Raw genomic sequence first — 23,299 nt, forward strand, 5'->3', positions numbered from 1 at the left:
TTTGTGCATTTTCACAAGCAGAATTGTTACACAAACGCTCCACAGTCCATGTTTGATTCATAGGCTACTTTATTCAGTTTAATGAAAGGGGGGTAAAAATGGGTAAAAACCTTTGCCAGAAATACATATAAACACATATAAACAGGGGTGGACTGGGGAGAAAAAGTGGCCTCGAAAACCATCGGTAAATTAACTCGTTATCTCGAGAAAACAATCAGAAAAAAGTTTATACGTACCACGTACACTAACACAATCCCACTTAGAAAAGGAATACCTCAACCTTTTTGAAAGCTTAACCGAATCTCTAATAGATATTCAGCCCTGCTGATAAAGCTGCTCGGCTCACGGACTCGGGCCCAGTTCCAGCTTTGGCTTAAAGACGAACATGAACTGAAATAATCGGTTGTTGTGTTTTTATAGCTCTGACACCAACATGGCTGTTTCATTACAAAAGATTTGTTGTGGTCAGAGACGGTTTATGACTTCGACTCGTTGCATTTTATCACATGAAAATATGGATTCATTAAAAAAAAAAAGTACTAAATGTCTTTACTAATGCACACAGGCTTGGTAATCATCTGTTTTCCCTTTAACTGGGAGAAAGGGAGGAGGTCTGTGGGATGATAAAAGGAGGCAGAGACAGAAGAAGACAGGGCGTGAGAGGGGAGAGAGAAATGGGAGAGGCTTAATCGAATAAAACCCTCTCCAGGTCTCAGATGCAGAGGAAATCTAAACCAAGGTCCATTCCTTATCCAATCCCTCCTGAGGACTCCCCTCTTTGTCTTCTCTTTATTTCCCTGAGTACCAAAATAATGTCATTGCCTCGTATCCGTCCTTCAGTTTAAACAAAGCTGAACACCGGTTTTAACTGGAATAAATCTCCAGCTAAAGTTGGAGGAGTTTGCATGAGGGCAGGGCAGCCTGGCTCTCTCCACCCTCACTGCCCAAACAGCAAGTATCCTGCTGTTTAAACACGGACTGATCTGTCCTTTTACATACCTTTAATCAACCTTTTAGGCCATTTCACAAACTGCTACCATTAAAAACTGCATTTTTCTTTCCTTTTGAGCCCTGAAAAGATCATATGCTCTGAATCCTTGGATTCTGCGGCTGCTTGAGTATGAAAGTGTACAGCTTCTGGCAAATAATATGGAATTAAATGTTTTATTTTGTAAAGAACTAAAGTGTTTGATGGAACAGACACTGACAATGTTGTATATAATACAAAATGATCAGTGTTTGATATACAACGTCTGAGGTTCAAACCAAGGATTTGTCCAGAAGGTGGTGCTAAAGATAATTAAATGATAGATCGATAGATAGATAGATAGATAGATAGATAGATAGATAGATAGATAGATAGATAAGTACTTTATTCATCCCAATTTGGGAAATTATTGTGTTGCAGCAGCGTACAGTATAAAAGATATGTAATAAACAATTAAAGTAAAAACAAGCAAATAGAATAGAATAAAAATAGAGAATAAACATCAGCTATAAACAAATCTACAGTATAGAATAAACATTAGCTATATACAAATCTACAGTATGAAGAGTAGCGTAAATAATAATAATAATAATAAACATCAGTAAACTAAATTTGAACAGATTTGTACATTTAACAATAAAGGTAAAAATAAATTTAACTGAGCAGACTGAACCAATAAGAAATATAGGATATATGGAGAAAATATATGACAATTAGCTGTTATTACCCATGAAATCATGAAAACATTCAGTAAATTTCAAGGTCATCGGTTTGATTATTGGGCAAAATCGATGTCTTCTGCCTTCTGTGTAGACCGTGCAGACCGAATTGCAGACCGAGCAGTCCCCTGCTTCCGAGCAGCAAACACCGTAACAGGCGCGGCTGTCGGCAGGCGGCAGGACGCAGTGATACGAAGGGAGAGAAAATAGGGCCAAGCGATTGTGAGGTCTGACTTTTTCTTGGAGAACGATTTTGTGATGCAAATGTATTACTCTTTTGAACGCATATTGTTTTGAAAAGCAAAATGCTTTATTTTTTAAGCCCCAGCCAACTAGCCGGACTACCTTCATCAACACCAAAACGAGGCTGGAACTCTGCTCACAGGACGCAGCAGGGGGTAAGAATGTCACGTCCATGGGGTTTCTGTTTGCTCATCCACCTTCATTCACTTCACCTGTAGTTTTCTCCCCAGCTGCACTCACTCACCAAACACCCTCCTCAGCATTTAGTTTCCAGGTTTCGCCATGCACTTTGTCAGATCCTTGCACCTATCTCCGTCTTGACACCTTCATGCCACGCCAAGCCAACTCAAGCCAAGCTAAGTCCCTTTTGTTGTTATGTCAAGTCTTTTGTTTTTTCCCACAGCTTAGTTTTTTTCATCCGGCTCAGCCGTGCCTTTTGATAACATTGTTTCTTAATAATAAACCTAGTTTGCTTCTCACCTCTGGAGTCTGCATCCGTGTCCTGCCAATACCCGCACTCTGACAAAGAAAATGTTCATAAATAAAATTGCAAGTATGGGATGTCATACAGCTTCATGTCAAAAGAGGCAAACTATCCCTTTAAGGCAGGAGGCACAACATGTGGACCACTTGAAATGCGCGCTCAACCTTATAATCGATAAATATCTTGTTCAGGATCTTTTTTTTCTATTAAAACCAAATATTTCGAATAAAGGACAAAAGAAGATTTTTGCTCATTTCTAAACGCACACGTATCGATCTTCTTCTGCTGTTAATAAAGTTAATAAGTAACAGGACGGTCTTCATCTGGTCCCTCTGAGACAGCTCACTCTGCAATATCATTTCAGTTTCAAATGGTTTCCTCTTCCAGGATCAACATGGAGGCTTTTGTCCACTGGAGCTGGCTTGCTGCGCTCTTATGTCTCTTCTGTAAGGGTGATGTATATGTTTTATAGATAATTCAGCATCTCTAAATATCAGTACTGTTTGCATGCTTATCACGAATTTATCTTTACAGAATATGTCTTCTAAAATCCTTTCTTAGATATTACAATCAGAGGCTGGTGATCATATAACCAGAGGCTGTAAAAGCTCTAACAATCTTTAGTCAAGTGGAAAAAAGTGAAAAAGTTCAGGCTCTTAAATGTGCCTCAAGTGTATCAGTAAAAAGTAACTCTTAGCTCGCTGAAGCTGCCTGAATTTTTACACTAAAACCAAGAACAAACGCAGCACTCCAATCATTTTACACGTTTTAAAAGGACTGTTATTACAGACAATGCTAAGGCAATTAATGATAAATGCTAAAAAAAAAAGATGCTTCTTACGTCTCCAGATCTGGCCACCCGATGAACTCTTATCTGGTTCACTTTCATCCTTGATTTCAGTTACTGACCCTTCTTTGAACTGAACTGTCTCCCTCATGTTGTTACATCCATAGTGTGCTGGATTGCCACTTTTATACGTTCCATCCATGTAGGATAAATGTTAGGCGGGCATGAAAGAAAAAATGAAAAGAGTAGGGCTAGGCAGCGATTAAAATGTTTAATCTAATTAATCACACAATTTCCCTGATTAATCACATTTGTACCCAAAATCCCAAAATGAATCCAAAAGTAGTGTATAGCTTTTAGCATTTAGTTTTATTTTAAATGTGCTGCCATATGAATGAAAGTGCCATAACATTTGTTGTGCAAACACACTTTTAACATCAGCATCTTTCTGTAGTTTTTATGTAGAAGCCTCGCTCCACTGTCTGTTTCCTTGAATGACTTGCTGCTATCAGTTGTGTGTTTTGCCTTTAAGTGATATTTTAGACTGGAACTACTACGCTGAGAAGACAATTCAACTTGGCAGTGTTTACAGATGACTTTGGTTCTGTCGACTCCGCCGTCTGGAAGAACTTTAAAATGAAAATGGCCGAGTAAAAGTTCCGTACCCTTCTCCATGTTTGGTGGATCCGCCGATTACTTTCTTTTCCGGTTCTGCAGCAGACAGCAACAGACTTTTACTTTTTCTTGTTGTTCTTCTTTACAGCCATTTTTTGACAGTTTCTGCCATGCTGTCTACAGTTAAAATGGTGCATTGTAGTTTTAAACATATGCAACGCTACACTTCTATTTTCAACTGAGATCGAGCACTATGGAACAGAAGCATAGCAGCATAGAATAAGAAAAAAAACTGGAAATGCGTAAGTAATTCCAAATTTGTTCTTAAATGAGTACTACACGTACTAATTATCATTACTGCTTAAGTGAAACTTCATTACATTCCTTCATTGTTCAGTACATCATTGTCCAAAATAAATATATTAAAAATAGCCCGTTACAAGTTATAACCTGAGAAAAACACGCTCAAAACGTATTACGACCTGTTAGGCCCACTGGTGAGGTGAGAATAGGATATCTTTAGATTCTTTGACTTGTGTGCGATGGATGCTAATGCCAAGAATGTTTCAAGAATATCAAACAATCCCCTCTTGGAATAACATGCAGTCAAAATGACTTTTAAAGGCTTGATTAAAGGCTATGATAAAGGATATGACACAACTATTTTGATACTTACTCAACCAGGAACACTGTTGCTGTGAGGCTAAAATCTGTAGCATGAACTGAGAGAATTAGCTGAGATGCTATGATCCATTGTAGATCAGTGTAGAGCTTTCTAAAATCAGACTTTAGGTCTCTGTGTGTGGTGATGGTTTTTCAGGGGGCGAGGTTCGGTGTGACTGCAGCGAGGAAAATGTTCAAATCATGGGGGGTCATTACACGCTGACTAAGAAGCTGGTCCAAGGCAGCAAGCTGATCTACCACTGCCCTGAAGGCTACTATCCACACCCTCATGTGTACCGTGCATGCCAACCCGGTGGCCTCTGGGATCCTGAACCTGCAACACATCAGAAATGCCAGCGTGAGTAACCTTAAAGGGATATCATTTATGAACATTTTCTTACCCCCTGCTGCGTCCTGTGAGCAGACTTCCAGCCTGGTGTTGATGAAGGTAGTCCGGCTAGTTGGCTGGGGTTTAAAAAATAAAGCGTTTTGCTTCTCAAAACAATATGCGTTCAAAAGAGTAATACATTTGCATCACAAAATCGTTCTCCAGGAAAAAGTCAGACCTCACAGTCGCTTGGCCCTATTTTCTCTCCCTTCTGTATCACTGCCTGCTGTCACGATGGGTAGGTGCGAGGCGAAGAAGGACACGGATGCAGACTTCAGAAGTAAAAGCAAACTGATTTGTGTTTAAAAACAAAAAAAATTGTAAATAGCCGGTATTTTGTCAGATTTTCAACACGTTGGGGAACTAAACGACTACTTTCTCGCCTGAAAATGTTTCCAATGTTGCTAAAGTTTACAGTGTTTAGAGCTTAAAGGTAGGGTAGGAGATCCTGGATTTCTTTCTTCAGATTCCCCCCGAAGCCACACCTCCTAGAGTACATGAACGCGCAATGCTTGTTCACGAGCACAAAGGTGCACGAGCGCTGTTCTGACAGCAAGCATCGATTGGTTTGGCTAACTTTTGCTAACTGGCGGATTCACAGATAAGAAAATACCTTTCAACATCATAATGAATCGTTTAATAATGCTAGGTGCTAGCCAAGCTGGCTCTAGTTGAGCTTCCTGCCAAGCTTCTGGACGCGTAATTCGTTCACGAAGAAGGGTACGCCCACAGGGGGAAGGAGGGGGAGGGGGAGGGAGGAGCAGATTGCAGTTTGATAGACGCATCAGAATCCAATCATCGTTAACAGTCCTTTCAGTACTGTGAAGAGTATTTCAAGCAACATGTAAAAAAATGCTCCAGAAAAAGAACCCCTACCCCACCTTTAAGTGAAATCAGCTTCAGGCCGGTTGATTTCAGCTCGGGTAGGAGCGAAATGCATTGTGGGTAAACGCTCTGCATACTGTCTGATCGATGAGTATGCAGTTTGCAAGTATGCGGTTTCAAACACAGCCTTAATACTGAGGAGGGTGATTGGTGAGTGGGTGCAGCTGAAGACAATGAACAGGTGACGTGAGTGAACTAATGACCTGACATGGGAAGTGAGAGAAAAAACAATGGCAAAACTGAACTAAACATGAACTTAAAACTAAGACGTGAGAAAAACTAACACATGATAAAACTCAAAAAAACTAAAGACATGGGGAAAACCCCATGGACATGACACGGCCTGTGCAGACCGAGCAGTCCCCTGCTTCCGAGCAGCAAACACCGTAACAGGCGCGGCTGTCAGCAGCAGGCAGTGATACGAAGGGAGAGAAAATAGGGCCAAGCGATTGTGAGGTCTGACTTTTTCCTGGAGAACGGTTTTGTGATGCAAATATATTATTCTCTAGAACTCATAGTGTTTTGAGAAGCAAAACGCTTTATTTTTTAAACCCCAGCCAACTAGCCGGACTACTTTCGTCAACGCCAAAACTCGGCTCACAGGACGCAGCAGGGGGTAAGTCAATGTTCATAAATGATGTTGCTAATATGGGATTTTGTACAGCTTCATGTCAAAAGAGGCAAACTATCCCTTTAACTTTGATGTTCTGCAGATTCCAAGCCGCCCGCTCTTCGTGATTACTCTCGTTTTGTTACGCAGGTGTCCAGTGTCCCGACCCCACTGTGATTAAGAATGGATTCGTCACCCCTCAGCTAGAGAAGTACTTTGTAAGCAACGTGACTACTTATGAGTGCCACGCTGGATACGCTATGAGAGGCCCGTCCAGTCGGACCTGCTTACCAAACGGGAAATGGAGCGGTTACACTACCATCTGCAGCCATGACTGTAAGTCCTGAGGAGCACAGACAGCTTTTTGCTTGTGTTTTAGTTATTTGATTTATATTTAAAGTTATTTTTTAACTTCATGTGAGTTGCTTTGCAGCAGAGATGGGGGCTCAAGTCACTGTAACTTGGACTCAAGTCGACTCGAGTTGCTGTTTTGATGACTTGTGACTTGACTTGACAAAAATTAAAAGACTCGAGACTCGACTCGGACTTGGAAGTTAAAGACTCGGCACTTGACTTGACTTGAGACACAATGACTTGAATGACTTGAGTGTTCAGCATCTAGCATAACTTCAAACTTTGTTCGTCATTTGAAGATCCATTCTGACCAGTAAGTGCTTGTCAAATTAGCTAATATTAACCTGTTAGCCTAGTTGGTAGTTGGCTAACATTAGCTTGATATGATACGGGGTGGACAGGTTGGAGACATTGGCCAATGATGTTTACTGACAGTTACTTATATCTTTGTCTTTTCACTTTATTAACCCATTTAAGCCGGGAAAGCATTGCCGCATTTCTACCTTTAAAGCTGGGGGCGCTGTTGCGTTATTCTACCACTAAGGCCGGGAAAGCGTACACGTCTTTTTCAGATGGTAGCGATTGTGAGGAGTTTCTTGGCTTTGATGATGCTGATGAACGTGCTGACCCAATTGATGGAGATTTATGGCTAGCACATGTGTTTGAAGATGACGATAACGACGAGGATGATTTTGAAGGGTTTGAATGTGAGTGGAAGACTGACAATTACCACCGTAATCGACGGAGAGATTTCAATCGCACACCAGGGGTGAAGTCGATTTACCTGCAGATGCCACACTGTTGCAGGCATTTAATCATATTTTTACTGAGGAGCTTTGGGCGCATCTCGTTTCCGAGATGAATAGATGCAGTGAGCAGGTACTTCAGACTCCAGCTCGAGCAAAGATGGCAAAGTGGTCACACGTAACTGTGCCCGAGATGAAAACGTTTATTGGAACGTGTATGGGCATGGGACTCCTTGTGCTGCCAGTATGAAGAGATTACTGGCGATTTAAAATAAATAATTTAAATATTAAATTAAATTTTATTACTGTTTTTTAATTGAAAATAGTGCTGTTCCTGCACTTTACTTTTTACATTTTCTATTTTCGTGAAGGTGTATGTAAATAAACTCAATTTCCAAAGAAAGCCACAGGTGTAAGCTCTCAAATACTTTTTGAATTTTGTTTCTATCTGCTACAGAGGCTGAGAAATCAATCATTTAGTAGGCGTTGACACAATTGCTGAATTTCCAGGAAAAATTTCAGGTTTTAGGGGGTCTTTCTGAAATCGTCCATAGGTTTTACAGGCATTCTTTTCCAGGCGTTTTAGGCCTAAATGGGTTAGGATCAGATTCTGCAGGTAAAATTGCAATAATAAGTTGACTTGACTTTGACTTGCCCAAGAAAAAATTACTTGAGACTTACTTGAGACTTGCACATGTGTGACTTGGTCCCATCTCTGCTTTGCAGATAAGAAGTTTTTATGTTTTCTAATTAAATTTCTTTAATTTCAGTACATTTTCTGTTGAGTAGGACTTATCAGGCTTTTTTCCTGTATTTGTAGAAATTGTTATGGAGAGAGAGAAGACTTTTGCTGCTCCTTTATTGTTTATTTTGTATTTATTGCCACAGCTGGAAACACCTGTGCTGATCCTGGTATCCCACCTGGAGCCTGGAGAAGAGGGGACACATTTGGAGTTGATGACAAAGTCAAGTATTCCTGCAATGGCGACTTGTTTTTGTTGGGATCTAGTGAAAGAGTGTGCCAGCCTAGTGGCTATTGGACCGGGACAGAGCCAGTGTGCTATTGTAAGACTGATTCCTACACACCATGTTTTACATTTGTTCAAAGGTATGCCTACTTAAAGGGGAAGTTCGGTTTATTTACACCTGGACCTTATTTCTGGCTTTAAATACGTCCATCGACTCACCGATAACAGTTTGGTGAAAGTCGGAAGATATTTAGATCACTGGAGATCGGCGTATATCCATATAACGGGAGAGAACAGGGCAGAGACAATACAGCCTCTAAAGAAGGCATTATCTGTCTTTATTTCACCAACACTTTAAGACCAATGAATGAATGAACGCGTACTTTTGCACTGTTAGCTCAGAGCTGCCGTGTTGTTGTTATCGGGGGCTTTCTACTGGGATGACATCATAAACGTGCGCCGCTGAAGCACAGCTCATTCACTCCCTGCTCCTTGTCGGTCGGCTAACTTCACACGGAGTTTGCTGCTGCTAGTTTTGTGCAACATGGCAATTTGGAAATACGCAATAACGAACCATGTTACCAGCAGCAGAAGCAAATTCTGTGTAAAAATGCTGCTACGTCGTACCAGTAGACGCATGTGTAGAAAGCCCCGGATAACAACAACACAGCAGCTCTGAGCTAACAGTGCAATAGTACGCGTTCATTCATTCATTCATTCATTCATTCATTCATTCATTCATTCATCTTAAAGTATTGGTAAAATTGTCGTAACGGGTGGGGTGGCAGGACACGGATGCGGACTCAGAGGAGTAAGGCAAAAAGACTGGGTTTTATTCACAAAAACAAAGTTAAACAAAAGGCGCGGCTGAGCCGGACGACAAAAAACTAAATTGGAAAATAAAACATGACTAAGGAAAAACTAAACAAGGAACATTACTTCGTATAACATGAATAACACTTAACTTGGAAGGCGTAGCTTGATGTGGCAAGGGAGTGGTGATATCGGGGAAAAAGGATTTCACACCATGACAGGGGAGCCTGGGAACTAAATAGTGCACTGGGTGATTGTGAATGAGTAAAGCTGGGGACAATGAAAACAGGTGACATGAGTGACGACTAATGACCTGGTATGGGAAGTGAGGGGAAAAGCAATCGCAAAACATGAACTCAAAAACCAAGACATAAAACAACCTAAAACATAAAACTAAAAACATGGGGACAACCCCATGGACGTGACAGAAATAAAGACAGATAATGCCTCATTTAGAGGCTGTATTGTCTCTGCCCTGTTCTCTCCCGTTATATGGATATACGCCGATCTCCAGTGATCTAAATATCTTCCGACTTTCACCAAACTGTTATCGGTGAGTAGATGAAGGTATTTTATGCTAGAAATAAGGTCCAGGCTTTAAGCAAACGGACTTCCCCTTTAATGACTCATGGAGCCATACAGCTTACAGTCGTCACATGTCCATAGGATGGTCTACTGCCTTAAGAATAAAAGATTCCCACTTTTAACAACTAGATCATTAGTTAGTAGTAGTTTGGTGTCCAGTAAATTCCTTCAAACCTCTTTAATAAGCAGCTGAAAAGCTGAACCAACTCTGTAACTTTAACAAACTGGTAAACCAACCACCAACGCTCACGGAAAAAAACAAAAAACTCCTCCTTTAGAGCTCTGAGCCAACCACAAGCTCAATGCTGATTCTGCTGGACTGAAATCAAATGATTCCTGGACAGCTTCACGGACAACAAACAAATGGGATCCCCTCAGCCAAACCTCCAAGTTGTGCTTGCACAGCATTGATTTTAGGGTTTGATGTCACCGCTCCAATGCACCCTTGGACTCTGAATGGTATTCAATGCAAACAACATGTTAAATATTCAGGGTTTGAGAAACAGACTGGAAGTTTGTACTTTAGTCAGTTCCTATGACTTTCGGGAACTTAGATTTCACCACAGTGGGATTACGCAGTGGGATGGCCTCAGGGAACCGAGTAGCAGCACACATGATTGTTATCAGGTATTCATTTCCAGACATGGTTCTAAGTAGAAGTTCCAGTAAATTTCATCATGTTAAACGTGTGTCGTTATCCTGTTACTGCTATGTAGAGATGGGACCAAGTCACACATGTGCAAGTCTCAAGTAAGTCTCAAGTAATTTTTTCTAGGGCAAGTCAAGTCAAAGTCAGGTCACCTTATTATTGCATTTTTACCCGCAGAATCTGATCTTAATAAAGTGAAAAGACAAAGATATAAGTAACTGTCAGTAAACATCATTGGCCAATGTGTCCAGCCTGTCCACCCCGTATCATATCAAGCTAACGTTAGCTAACTACCAACTAGGCTAACAGGTTAATATTAGCTAATATGACAAGCACTTACTGGTCAGAATGGTTCTTCAAATGACGAATAAAGTTCGAAGTTGTCGTCTGGCTGTCTGAGATGTTGACGCCGCATGTCTTGCACTGTGCTGTTCGTCTTTAGCCGTCAAAATGGTAATTATGAAAGCCGAAGACTCTCGGTCCCCCTCCCACTGACATGTTGATGCATATCTGATATGAGTTTATTCTCTCCAATAAACACTTAAGGTATGTAGAGTGATTGACAGGGTAGGGATCCAATCATGACGCCATTCTCAGCCTGCGCTCCTACCGGGTAAACCATATTAGTTTTTTTTATTAATTTTAGATTCAAACTGAAAACATGAACTGAATAACACTAAAGTCATTCAAGTCATCGTGTCTCAAGTCAAGTCAACTGCCAAGTCTTTAACTTTCAAGTCCGAGTCGAGTCTCAAGTCTATTATTTTTTGTCAAGTCATCAAAACAGTGACTCAAGTCGACTCGAGTCCAAGTCACAGTGACTCGAGTCCCCATCTCTGCTGCTATGTGATGGTGTAGAGCAGGTATCCCAACCCATGGGAGCTCCAGGACAGTTTCAGGCCCAGGAACGAGCACAACAGAAATTGGTTCACTTCAGAATCACTCAGCAGCACATAGTTGTACGGTTCAAAACTTCTTTAATGTTGTTTTAACACCGTGGGTTCCTCTCGTTGTAGATAACTTCACCCACGACACTGCCCATGAGGTTTCAGAGGCCTTTGGCCGTGCAATCATGGACACCCTCGTAGAATCACAGCCTCCCGGTAAGTCCCTGGACCTAATGGGATTATCATAACTCTCCCTATTGCACCATGTTTTGTTAAGAAATAAATGGAATGAAGGATGACACAGTACAATGACTTCATTGAAACCCTCTCCTCCACACATCTGTATAATAACACAACAAGAAAGACACAAATGTGATGCGAATAGTAAAATAACTGTTGTTTCTTAGATGATATATATTCAGGGAGGTTAATCCGGATTTCAAAGAACGGGACACTCAACATCTACATTGCTATGGACATTTCCCCGAGCACCACAGAAGAGGCAGTCGATAGAGTGAGACAGGCTGTCGTGGCGCTTATTAAAAAGGTGAGGCACTAAAAAGTGGTGGGGAAGGTCTGCCGGATGTTTGAAGTCACCACATTCAGCTGCTCTGCTCCTGTCCCATTTTGATTACAGCTCCTTTTATTGGTGAATAAAAGCAAAGAGGTCTGTTGTGTTGTGTCACTGCTACGAGAAAGCACCTGTGTGTGAGTTATGATGCCTGCAGCTGTAATGTGGAGCAGGAGGAAGCAGTGAATCCAGTTCGGACTTTATTCTGAAGCGTGGGACACAATACTGCTTCTGGGCCTATTCAGATTCATTTTATTTGTGCCCCCGTGGGGCAATTAGTGCTGCATTAAGTAAAAAGGACATAAAACATAAAAGACTGTTGGGTCTAAAAGTTAACCCAGCTGGAACACAGTTCACTCAAGACAACCCCAGTGATCAACAAAACACACAGTGCACAAGATTGTATTTTTACTTGCAAGGGGAGCCGGACGGAGTGACAGAACTTACTCCTTCACCCGTGCTGAAACGACTCCATCCGACTTTCCCCGTGTAGTTCTTTTTATTACACAGCTTAGTTACAATCAGCATACGGAAAACAATCTTGTGAGCAAGATGCAACAAATGTTTCACTGGGACATTAGTTCCTCACGTGTTGAGTGGTTGCGCATTCTCCTACATGGGAAGACCAGAGCACCCTGTTTCTCACAGTTCCCTTTAATTACTTTGTATCACACTAAGCAAAGTTCACACACTTCATGTCTGTCTATAAAATGTTGTTTACTCAAAAATGAAAATCTATATACAGTTTTCCAACAAAGACATATAATTAAAATTAGGGCTGGGCAACGATTAAAATTTTTAATCTAATTAATCACATGATTTCCCTGATTAATCACGATTAATCGCATCAGCATCTTTCTGTAGTTTTTATGTAGAAGCCTCGCTCCACTGTCTGTTTCTTTGAATGACTTGCTGCTATCAGTTGTGTGTTTTGCCTTTAAGTGATATTTTAGACTGGAACTACTACAGTGAGAAGATTGGCTGAGAAGGTTGCCATTACAAGAATGTGACAGAATATAGCTGACCAATGCTGTGTCATTAAGGGCTACAGTGGCATACATGGCAGTAGCTTCTGCAGTCCAGTCCACATGTAACCGTCGCTCCTAACTTTTTCCTTCAGGTACCACACATCAAAAACCAGGTGCAGCCTCATGTTGTGCCACAGCATATATTCCACTGGGTCACATTTCAAACTAAGCTTGCAAAAAACATCATCTTTAGAGCAAAAACTTTGAGTGTCAGTGATAAACCTGAACGTTTACATTTAACATCACTGACAGATGAAGTGACTAAAGAGTTGGAGTCACTCAGTGGGGTTACATGGCACTGAAAGGATCGGATTATTGGCTAAATTACAATCAGACTGAGTTATTAAGTGCATGTAGACACCTTATTCTGACTAAGAATTGGATCTGATTAAGACCCCGAGATAACTCAGTTGAAAGTCACTCTAAACCTGCTTGTAGACACTGAAGCTCGTGGTGAATTAGACTTTGCGTTCTGCGCATGCTCCAGATTTTTTCCCGGGGTCGTGACCCGGAAGTCAAAGGAGACGATATTCCTGTTGTTGTCGCCTTCAGAAAGAAACAAACAACGCGATGGAGAATGCTCCGTTGTGCAACAAGCAGCTCATCACAGACCAAATGTAGAGGGACGTAGCTTAATCTTGCTCTTCGTTCTCCATCTTTCTCCAATGCCTGAGTTTGTTGTTGTTGTTGGTGGTGAAGAGGTCAACAGGAAGTGGCTCTATTAGCAACAGTTGGAATGGGTACAGCGCCACCTATCACATCGGGGTATGACACGCTTTGTGCCTCCGATTCCATTCATTCACCACCAGATATCCAAGGATAACTACCCTTGCTCAACTCAGTCTGATTATAATTTAGCCAATAATCTGATCCTTTCAGTGCCATGTGACCCCACTATGTGAGAGCCAAAATGGTAAAGTTTAGGGGCAAATGAGGGGCACAGAGGAATTGAACCCACTTAAACGACCTGATGGCTCACGGCAACGTGTTCTCAATATCAAAATTAAAATAAAATGAAATTTATTTGTAGCACATTTCATGGACAAACAATTCAAAGTGCTTCACATAAAATAAAAGCATTGCAGCAGGGAGTGGAATAAGCATTAAAAATACATAAAAGAATATAAAGATAAACAAATAAAATCATTTAAATTAATTTAAAAACAAGCAACAGTCCAGATAAATTCAAAGATATCGTGCAGATTTCATGCATAGACACATGAGAAAAGAAATGTTTATTAACCTGGATTTAAAAATGTCTCCATTTGGTGAAAGTTTAATCTCCACTGGCAGTTTGTTCCACTTGTTTGCAGCATAACAGCTAAATGCTGTACTGGCCAATGAGAGTTAGTTCGGTTCACAGGTCATTTTTCCAGATGATTTTAATGTTCAGAAAGTCTGAGGCTGCATCTTCCATGCATTTCATCCTCCTCTGCTGCTTTATGCTGAGCTGCACGCTCAGGACGGGAGATTGGACCGAAAAAGAAAAAAGTTTCAGTGCAATCTGTTGGTTTCCTTAGCTAGGAAATAGTTTTTGAATTGGCTCTATGTGAACGAATTGGATTATTTTATGAATAATTATGATTACAATTAATTGAATTCCAATTGGATTGAATTGGACTTTATTATTTAAGTGCCTTGAGATGACATTTGTTGTATTTGGCGCTATATAAATAAAACTGAATTGAATTGAATTATGTGTCCACAGATTTCATCCTTCATAGTGTCACCAAACTATGAAATCATCTTCTTTTCCTCTGAAATACATGAAGTTGTCAATATTGTTGATTTTTTTGATGGCAAAGCAAAACTGAACTCCATGATAGATGATTTAGAAAGATTTCAAACAGATGGTGAGTGAAGCGCACAGATTTACTGTTAAAGCTGGATCTCTATGTGTAGCTTAACTGTGTGTGTGTGTGTGTGTTAATGACTTAAAGGGCACACTGGAACAAACCTAAATCTTGCCTTCAAGACATTTGAGGAACGGATGGCGCTCATAAAGCAACTAGTTGGAGAGGAGAGCTTTAAGGACCATCGTCACGTCATCATCCTGTTTACAGATGGTAATTTTCAGCTCCTGGTGCTTTTAACAGATTAATATTAGCAATAACGCTCTCCATTACTTTCATATAAAGAAAAGTGTTATTTTAAGCCTTTTGAAATAAATGCTTAGAGATAAAAGTGATTGATGCCACACTCCTGGCTGTACAGCCAAAGACTTATTTTTTTCATTTAAAAAAAATCAACTTAACTTAACATCTTTCCTGGTCTGCAGGTGCCTACAACATGGGCGGCATCCCTGAACCCACCGTTAACAGAATAAAGAACATGGTGTACATGAACCAGGCTGACGGCTCCAGAGATGAATTTCTCGGTGCGTTCCAGTTCTGATTTGTGCAGTTTTTTGTTGTTATTGTGGCTTTTATCACTGTTTTAGATTAGGGCTGGGCGAGTTAACTCGTTATTATCGCGTTAACTTGTTAATAACTTAACGCCGATAAACATTTTATTGCGCATTAACGCAGGTTTTATTATTTTATTTAATAAAATAAATTTAAAAATAAAAAATGTTTAGGGGCTTTTGTGCCTTTAATGAATAGGATAGTTCAGAGAGACAGGAAGCAGGGGGCAGAGAGAAGGGGAACGACATGCAGCACAGGGCCGTCTGATGCGGGACTCGAACAGGGGCCAGCTGCAGTGAGGACTATAGCCTCTGTACATGGGGCGCCTGCTCAACCCACTACACCACGGACCACCCCTGTTTTATTATGTATTTTATTATTGTAAAAGTCTGTTGCTCACAGGCTTTTATTTTGTAAAAGTCTGTTGCTGTCTGCTGCGGAACCGGAAAAGAAAGTAATCGGCGGATCCACCAAACATGGAGAAGGGTATGGAACTTTTACTCATTTTAAAGTTCTTCCAGACGGCGGAGTCGACAGAACCAAAGTCATCTGTAAACTCTGCCAAGTTGAATTGTCTTCTCAGCGTAGTAGTTCCAGTCTAAAATATCACTTAAAGGCAAAACACACAACTGATAGCAGCAAGTCATTCAAGGAAACAGACAGTGGAGCGAGGCTTCTACATAAAAACTACAGAAAGATGCTGATGTTAAAAGTGTGTTTGCACAACAAATGTTATGGCACTTTCATTCATATGGCAGCACATTTAAAATGAAACTAAATGCCAAAAGCTATACACTACTTTTGAATTCATTTTTGGCTTTTGCGTACAAATGCGATTAATCGCGATTAATCAGGGAAATCATGTGATTAATTAGATTCAAAGTTTTAATCGTTGCCCAGCCCTATTTCAGATTGAATGTGTGTTTTGACTCATCAGAAATGGAACCCTAACCTACCAGGCTGCATATCACTCTGTTGCAGACATTTATGTTTTCGGTATTGGTGCTGTTATCTACGATGACGACCTGCAGCCCCTCACAGCAGGAACCGGAGGCCAGCATTACTTCAGACTGAAACATGATACAAATTTACACGAAACCTTTGATGAAATGATCGGTAAGTTATCTTTGAAGATGAGGAAGGAACATTGTGCGCCTTTGTTTCCATCATCGAGCCGTAAGGCAGCACAAGAGAGATGTGAGATCAAACCTGGAGGCCTGTGTTGCATCTGTGAACATGAGCAATATCCGTTTGGTGTTTCTAATCATGAAACATTTTGGTTTTTTTTCATGCAGATGAGAGTGAAGTTGTAGGTCTGTGTGGTCTTCACAAAAATTATGAAACAACATATGACCGAGTAAGCAAACAGAAAAGATATCCGTGGATGGCGTTCGTTATCGTCCAGGTAAAGAATTCAGAATGACGCTTCATCATCATCGTGCTGCTGCTGCTGTAAGATGTCCAGACTAACATTGTTGTGGCCATTTATGTTTCTAAATCACAAGTTCTATCAATTTAGTTTTTTTTAGTTAGTTTGGAATCAAAATCTGTAATTAATTTTTATATTTGAAATAGTTTAGATTATTTTGGTAACTTTTAGACCCTCCCATTAATTAGACAGATTAAGAACACACCGGGCGGGCGGGGGCGTGTTGGAGGAGCTTTTTGTTTGTCAAATGTCCGGTGTGAAGAAGGGAGGTTTTGGTAAAATTATATTTTTTTTACCACATTTTGAGCTCGTAAAATCAGATTAAGTTAACTTTCGTTTTTCGTCTAAGTTGTAGGAGATTTTTAGTTATTGTTTTGTTCATATTTTTTGTTGGAAATAAACTACATATATTTTTTAGGGCTGGGCGCTTTAACTCGTTAATAACTTACCCGATAAATATTTTATTGCGCATTAAGGCAGGTTTTATTATTGTAAAAGTCTGTTGAATGCATCACATTCACACAGTTACAGCAAACAACACAAAGCATGGAGTAATAAAATGAAGATAAACTAGCAGGTAACATCACCGTTACAGGTGCTCCTCGGTCTCTGTGTGAAGCTCATGGAGCTAACCAGCGCTACTTCCTGTTTTACCTTTTTCAACATAAAAGCACGTATTTCAAAATAAATTTTAAAAAAACTGCTGCATTTGCAGCCAAGTTGAATTGTCTTCTCAGCGTAGTAGTTCCAGTCTAAAATATCACTTAAAGGCAAAACACACAACTGATAGCAGCAAGTCATTCAAGGAAACAGACAGTGGAGCGAGGCTTCTACATAAAAACTACAGAAAGATGCTGATGTTAAAAGTGTGTTTGCACAACAAATGTTATGGCACTTTCATTCATATGGCAGCACATTTAAAATAAAACTAAATGCTAAAAGCTATGCACTACTTTTGGATTCATTTTTGGATTTTGCGTACAAATGTGATTAATCGTGATTAATTAGATTCAAAGTTTTAATCGTTGCCCAGCCCTAATATTTTTTAAACAATCAAGTCGGAAGTGCGTGCAAGAGTCAAACCACCTGTTGCCACCCACGGCCTTTCTTAGAAAACGTAGTTTGGAAACTTAGAAGGCTGCGACAAACATGATGAACTCAGTATAAACTATGCTGTGCTGTAGAATATTAACCAGTACAGTTAGTCAGTAAACTGCAGGCCTAAAACTCTATGATGAAGTTTTAATTATTTTAATTATCTTTTTAAATTTAAGGGTGACTCGCCAAAGAAATGCCTCGGCTCCCTGGTGTCACCGAAGTTTGTCTTGACTGCTGCTCACTGCTTCCAGTTTGGTGATTTACCAAAGGATGTCACAGTGGAAATTGAAGATAGACCTGGTAGCAGAGGTAATAACGGTTTGCCTTAAATGCTGTGTTGGCACATGACTCTCTATCAGAATTAGAAGTAAGTGTTGCAGGTAATGTATTCTGCTAGCGGCTCATTTATGGGCCTATAAGAAAAAGCCTTAATGGGAAGTTTTTTTAAAAATACAATGCAAACATGTTGCTATTCTCTGCTTTCTTTCTTTCAGTAAAAAAAGTTAAAACGTTCACGTTACACCCGAACTACAACGTTAAGGCTCGAGTGGATCAGGGTGTTGCTGAGTTTTATGACTTCGACGTGGCGCTCATCCAGCTGGAGGAAGCTGTTCAAATCTCCAGTTATACCAGGTGAGAATTTGTGTCCAACAAAAGCTGCAATTCGTCTTCAGATTTGAATCAAATCAAATGCACCTATAAAAGACAGCTGACCAAAGTTCTGTACATGACAGAAATAAGAAAAGAAAAGTAAAACATATGAGCAGAGACGGATAAAAAAAAGACAAAACCTTGGCAGACGGTGGCGGTCGGCTATTCTAAGGCACGATCCTACAGCTAAAAGCAGGTTCTCAGAGGATCTAAGAGTTAAAGTAAAGACACAGGAGTTCAGGAATAGATTCAGGAGACAACCCAAGTACAACCTGAAAAAACAGACGGAGGATTTTAAAATCAATTCGGTATTTAACTGGGAGCAGCTCAGGCAAGAAAAGGGGTCTTTGTCCTGGTTCAGTTAGGAGCCTGACATTCACAGTCCTAACGTTCTCAACCCCGCCACTCCTCTCTGCTCTGAGCCGAAGGATCGATTTCACTTCAGCATCTCACTCAGCTGGAACCAACATCTTCTTATCTGTCAAATTTGAGATTAGATTCAAGATAAAACACGACTCCCCATTTGGTTTTACATTCTCACTCCTACTCGGAGGTTTATTGAGGAAACACGTTTCACCATCTTGTTTGAAATATTCTTGTTTTCAGACCCATTTGCATCCCTTGCACCCAGGAAACCAGCCATGCTCTGAAACTGGTCGGCGCTTCAACATGCCCGCAACAAGGTGCGCCAGCTCTGCCGACATGCTCTCACATCAATGCACAGCATGACTTTTACATTACAATGTGATGTAATGTAAAAGTCATGCTGCAGACGCTTTTATCTAAAGCGACTTACAATAAGTGTGTTCCACATCGGTAGGCAAAAGAACTTCAGGTCACAAGAAATCATAAGTGCATTTCCTTCCAAAACCAAACAGCTAAGAGCATAACTAGTGCTAGAGTAAGTGCGGTAAGTTAGGTACCTAGACAAATGGGAAGACAATTTAGGAAACAAATAAGTGCGTAAGGAGCTAGGACGAAACAGGAGATGTCCTCAGAGGGCGGATCTGGGTAGTGTTTCCTGAAGAGATGGGTTTTCAGCCTGCGGCCAAAGATGGGCAGCGACTCAGTTGTCCTGACATCAGTCGGGAGATCGTTCCACCATCGGGGCGCCAGAACAGAGAAAAGCCGTGACCGTGTGGATGGTGCGCAGGGACCGCTGAGTGACGGGGCATCCGGCTGCCTGGAGGCCGCAGAGCGAAGTGGTCGGGCGGGGGTGTAGGGCTCAACCATAGCCTGGAGGTATGAAGGAGTTGTTCCTTCCACTGCCCTGAAGGCCAGCACCAGAGTCTTAAAGGGATAGTTCGCATCTTTTGACATGAAGCTGTATGACATCCCATATTAGCAACATCATTTATGAACATTTTCTTACCCCCTGCTGCATCCTGTGAGCCGAGTTCCAGCCTCGTTTTGGTGTTGATGAAGGTAGTCCGGCTAGTTGGCTGGGGCTTAAAAAATAAAGCGTTTTGCTTCTCCAAACAATATGCGTTCAAAAGAGTAATGCATTTGCATCACAAAACCGTTCTCCAGAAAAATTCAGACCTCACAATCGTTTGGTCCTATTTTCTCTCCCTTCGTATCACTGCGTGCTGTGTAAACTGTGCAGACCGAGCAGTCCCCTGCTTCCCAGCAGCAAACACTGTAACAGGTGCGGCTATCGCTAGGTGGCTGAACGCATTGATATCAAGGGAGGCAAAAATAGGGCCAAGCGATGCCATGTTTGCCCAGAATCAGGGTGGCCGCGGGTCCTTAAAAAGTCGTAAATCAATTTTCCTGAAAATAAGACCTTAAAAAGTATTAAATTGTCTTAAATACAGATTGCATGGGTCTTAAATATTTGTGTATTTTTCTTTTTGCTCTAAAGGAACAGTATTTTTTTTAAAAATATATTTACTTGATTTTATAAGGATTTGTTCATGGGACTTAAATGTTCTGAAAATATTGTAATAAATTTAATTTAGGACAGTGATGACATTTTTGTGATCTTTTCGCATGACACACATTTAGCCAATGTTCTTCAACTCAATTATCATTTGTCATTTTACCATACTGTCAGTGTGTTTACTTGGAACTACTTGGTATATCCATCGTACGTTTGGTCTTAAATTTAATTTAGAAGTGGTATTAAAAGGTCTTAAAAACTTGTTTATACCTGTATACACCCGGAGAACGACAGTTGGTCGTCCAGGGCCACACCCAGATTCCTCGCAGTTCGAGTTGACGTCATCCATGGTGATGGCCAGATCTCTGAACGGGCAGCCCTTCCCAGGGAGAAACACTAGTTCAGTCTGCTCCAGGTTGAGCTTAAGGTGGTGCATCGACATCCACCCCGAGATGTCCAAAAGCCCGTTCATTCAGTGTTGTTGGTGAAGCGAGAGATTCACCAGCTGGTTGCTGTGCTCCTCGTTGCCTTGCCTGTGCACAACAAAAACTAAAGGTGGTGGAGAGGGATGCAGCTGAAAGTATGAAACCTTCTCCAAGCAGCAAAGAAACAATCACAGACCTGGAAATAGGCTGAGTCTGGTAATTACAGAACCACTGAATCCCATAACTGCCAGCATATTGCCAAGCTCGTTTTCTGCAGAGTGATATTTTAAGGGGGAAGATTCAAAGGTATGGGACAAGTTACTGAGTTTTCTGCTCTCTGTTTACAGAAGAACTTCTGCTGAAAACTGATCGTGAAAGACTCAGTTTCCTAACCAGGGCAGCCCCCCTGGTACAAGAAAAAGACGTCTTTGCCAAGCTTGGAGATAGCGTGAGTGCCTCCTGTACGTGTGAGTGGGTGTGTTGGGAGGGGTGGTGCTTTCTGCATTTCAGCACCATTAAGTCTCTTTGCATCTACTTGTTATTACCCGATGCAGAGAGATGCATGCATCAACAAGGCCCTGACGGCTCGAGGCGTTACAGCGAGGGATCCAAAGGTCGCTGTGACGAATAACTTCCTGTGCACTGGGGGTCACAGAGATCACATAGCGTGTGCAGGTATGTTTCATAGTTTACTGTCAGACTTGGGCTTGAAAGATGACTCAGATGCAGAGGATCCAATTAAGCAGATTTTATTATTATATATATATCCAACCACCAAAACGAAGTGATGAAAATAATAAGCTATGAAAATGTTATTCTATATATATTATAAAACTTAATAAATAAAAGAGGAAAAAACAACCAAAACTCACTCTGCTAAGAGGAGGGCGAATAACTATGAACTATAAACCAAAAATCACTCCCTAAGGAGGAAAAACAACTTCGTACTAAAAACCAAAACATACTAAATGCACTCCTAAAAACCGGAGGCTCTACAAAATCTTTGAAACGTTAAAGGGGAACTCCGGGGCATTTGAAGCGCATTTCCATTGCTAGAGGTTGTCAAATACTGATAGTAGGACACAGACTGGTGCAAATCGGCGCTCCCTGTGCGGAGATTGCGCTGTTTGCGCAGCCTGTTATGCTAGCCAAATGCGTGGTGGCCAAGGGGCAAGCGCTAACCCTTCCACGTAAAACAACAACTTGCACACTGCAGAAACGTCACACCACTTTATAAACCATCCGACAATAAAGTCACAAGCCTTACCACCAAAACCATATGCATGGTTCTCACATTACTGGCATGGGGACGTTACAAAACAACTGTACTTATCCACTTATTATATGTACAATTATTTTCTCTAGAAAAACTGAAAAACTGAAAAACTCTAGAAAAAATACTTCAAGTATTTAAAACATTACAACAATATTACTGGGCATGTATTGTTGTAATGTTTTAAATACTTGAACGCAGTTTTTCTAGAGAAAATAATTGCTTTGTATATGGGATTATCGTCCATCGACTCTTTTGGGCTTTCACATGCGCGAGCATACCGACAACCGGTAAGTGACATGCTGTTTATAAAGTTGTTTTGTAACGCCCCCATGCCAGTAATGTGAGAACCATGCATATGGTTTTGATGGTAAGGCTTGTGACTTTATTGTCGGATGGGTTATAAAGTGGTGTGACGTTTCTGCAGTGTGCAAGTTGTTGTTTTACGTGGAAGGTTTAGCACTTGCCCCTTGGCCACCACGTATTTGGCTAGCATGACAGGCTGAGCGAACAGCGCAATCTCCGCACAGGGAGCGCAGATTTGCACCTGTCTGTGTCCTACTATCAGTATTTGACAACCTCTAGCAATGGAAATGCGCTTCAAATGCCCCGGAGTTCCCCATTAACTATAACAAAAAAAAAACGGCTATGAAAACTTAAGACTAGTTTACGTAATTTACAAACAAAAAATCACTCGCAAGGAGGCAAAGGATCGTGGCTTAGTATACGAACGAGCAAGGCAAGGTTTACTGTGACTGTGGCAGGCTTGGGTGAACGACAGAAGGAAACACTCAGGCACAAGACAAAGGAAGACACAGACTATAAGACACATGAGGGCAACGGGAAACAGGTGGACACAATCAGGAATCAGGGAAGACGCTCCAACGGGGGACACATGAGGAAGGGCAAGAGACCTGAAACAAGAGGAGAGTTAGGCTGTTCGAAACCACATACTTCTCCTACTTCTCCTTCTAACTTTAACTTTTTTTAAGTTCCCGGAGGCATACTAGTCTCTCCGAAATGTTGGGTATGCATCATGAGGTCACTACTCATACTCAAACTACCCAAGATGAAACGTAACGTGACGTCGCCGATCGTCATTTCCTGTCAAAATGGCAGTTTCAAGCTAGCTACAACGAGGGTAGGTTCACTT

The 23,299-nt window shown here is 41.1% G+C and overlaps 1 protein-coding gene across 1 annotated transcript in view; it reads left to right on the forward strand.

Moving 5' to 3' along the window:
* Positions 1-2,828: 2,828 nt before the first annotated feature.
* The window catches only part of LOC142401921 (complement factor B-like), a 31,156-nt gene continuing 10,685 nt past the window's right edge, over positions 2,829-23,299 (forward strand). The window contains exons 1-16 of the mRNA XM_075487374.1: positions 2,829-2,886; positions 4,657-4,857; positions 6,533-6,718; positions 8,371-8,547; positions 11,514-11,600; positions 11,792-11,931; positions 14,692-14,836; positions 14,924-15,049; positions 15,262-15,360; positions 16,370-16,504; positions 16,684-16,793; positions 18,092-18,224; positions 18,410-18,548; positions 19,173-19,249; positions 21,221-21,321; positions 21,428-21,548. Coding sequence (XP_075343489.1) covers positions 2,829-2,886; positions 4,657-4,857; positions 6,533-6,718; positions 8,371-8,547; positions 11,514-11,600; positions 11,792-11,931; positions 14,692-14,836; positions 14,924-15,049; positions 15,262-15,360; positions 16,370-16,504; positions 16,684-16,793; positions 18,092-18,224; positions 18,410-18,548; positions 19,173-19,249; positions 21,221-21,321; positions 21,428-21,548 — 2,035 coding nt within the window. The remainder of the gene's footprint in view (positions 2,887-4,656; positions 4,858-6,532; positions 6,719-8,370; positions 8,548-11,513; positions 11,601-11,791; positions 11,932-14,691; positions 14,837-14,923; positions 15,050-15,261; positions 15,361-16,369; positions 16,505-16,683; positions 16,794-18,091; positions 18,225-18,409; positions 18,549-19,172; positions 19,250-21,220; positions 21,322-21,427; positions 21,549-23,299) is intronic.

The sequence above is a fragment of the Odontesthes bonariensis genome, chromosome 16 (assembly GCF_027942865.1).
Source record: "Odontesthes bonariensis isolate fOdoBon6 chromosome 16, fOdoBon6.hap1, whole genome shotgun sequence".
NCBI classification, from domain to species: domain Eukaryota; kingdom Metazoa; phylum Chordata; class Actinopteri; order Atheriniformes; family Atherinopsidae; genus Odontesthes; species Odontesthes bonariensis.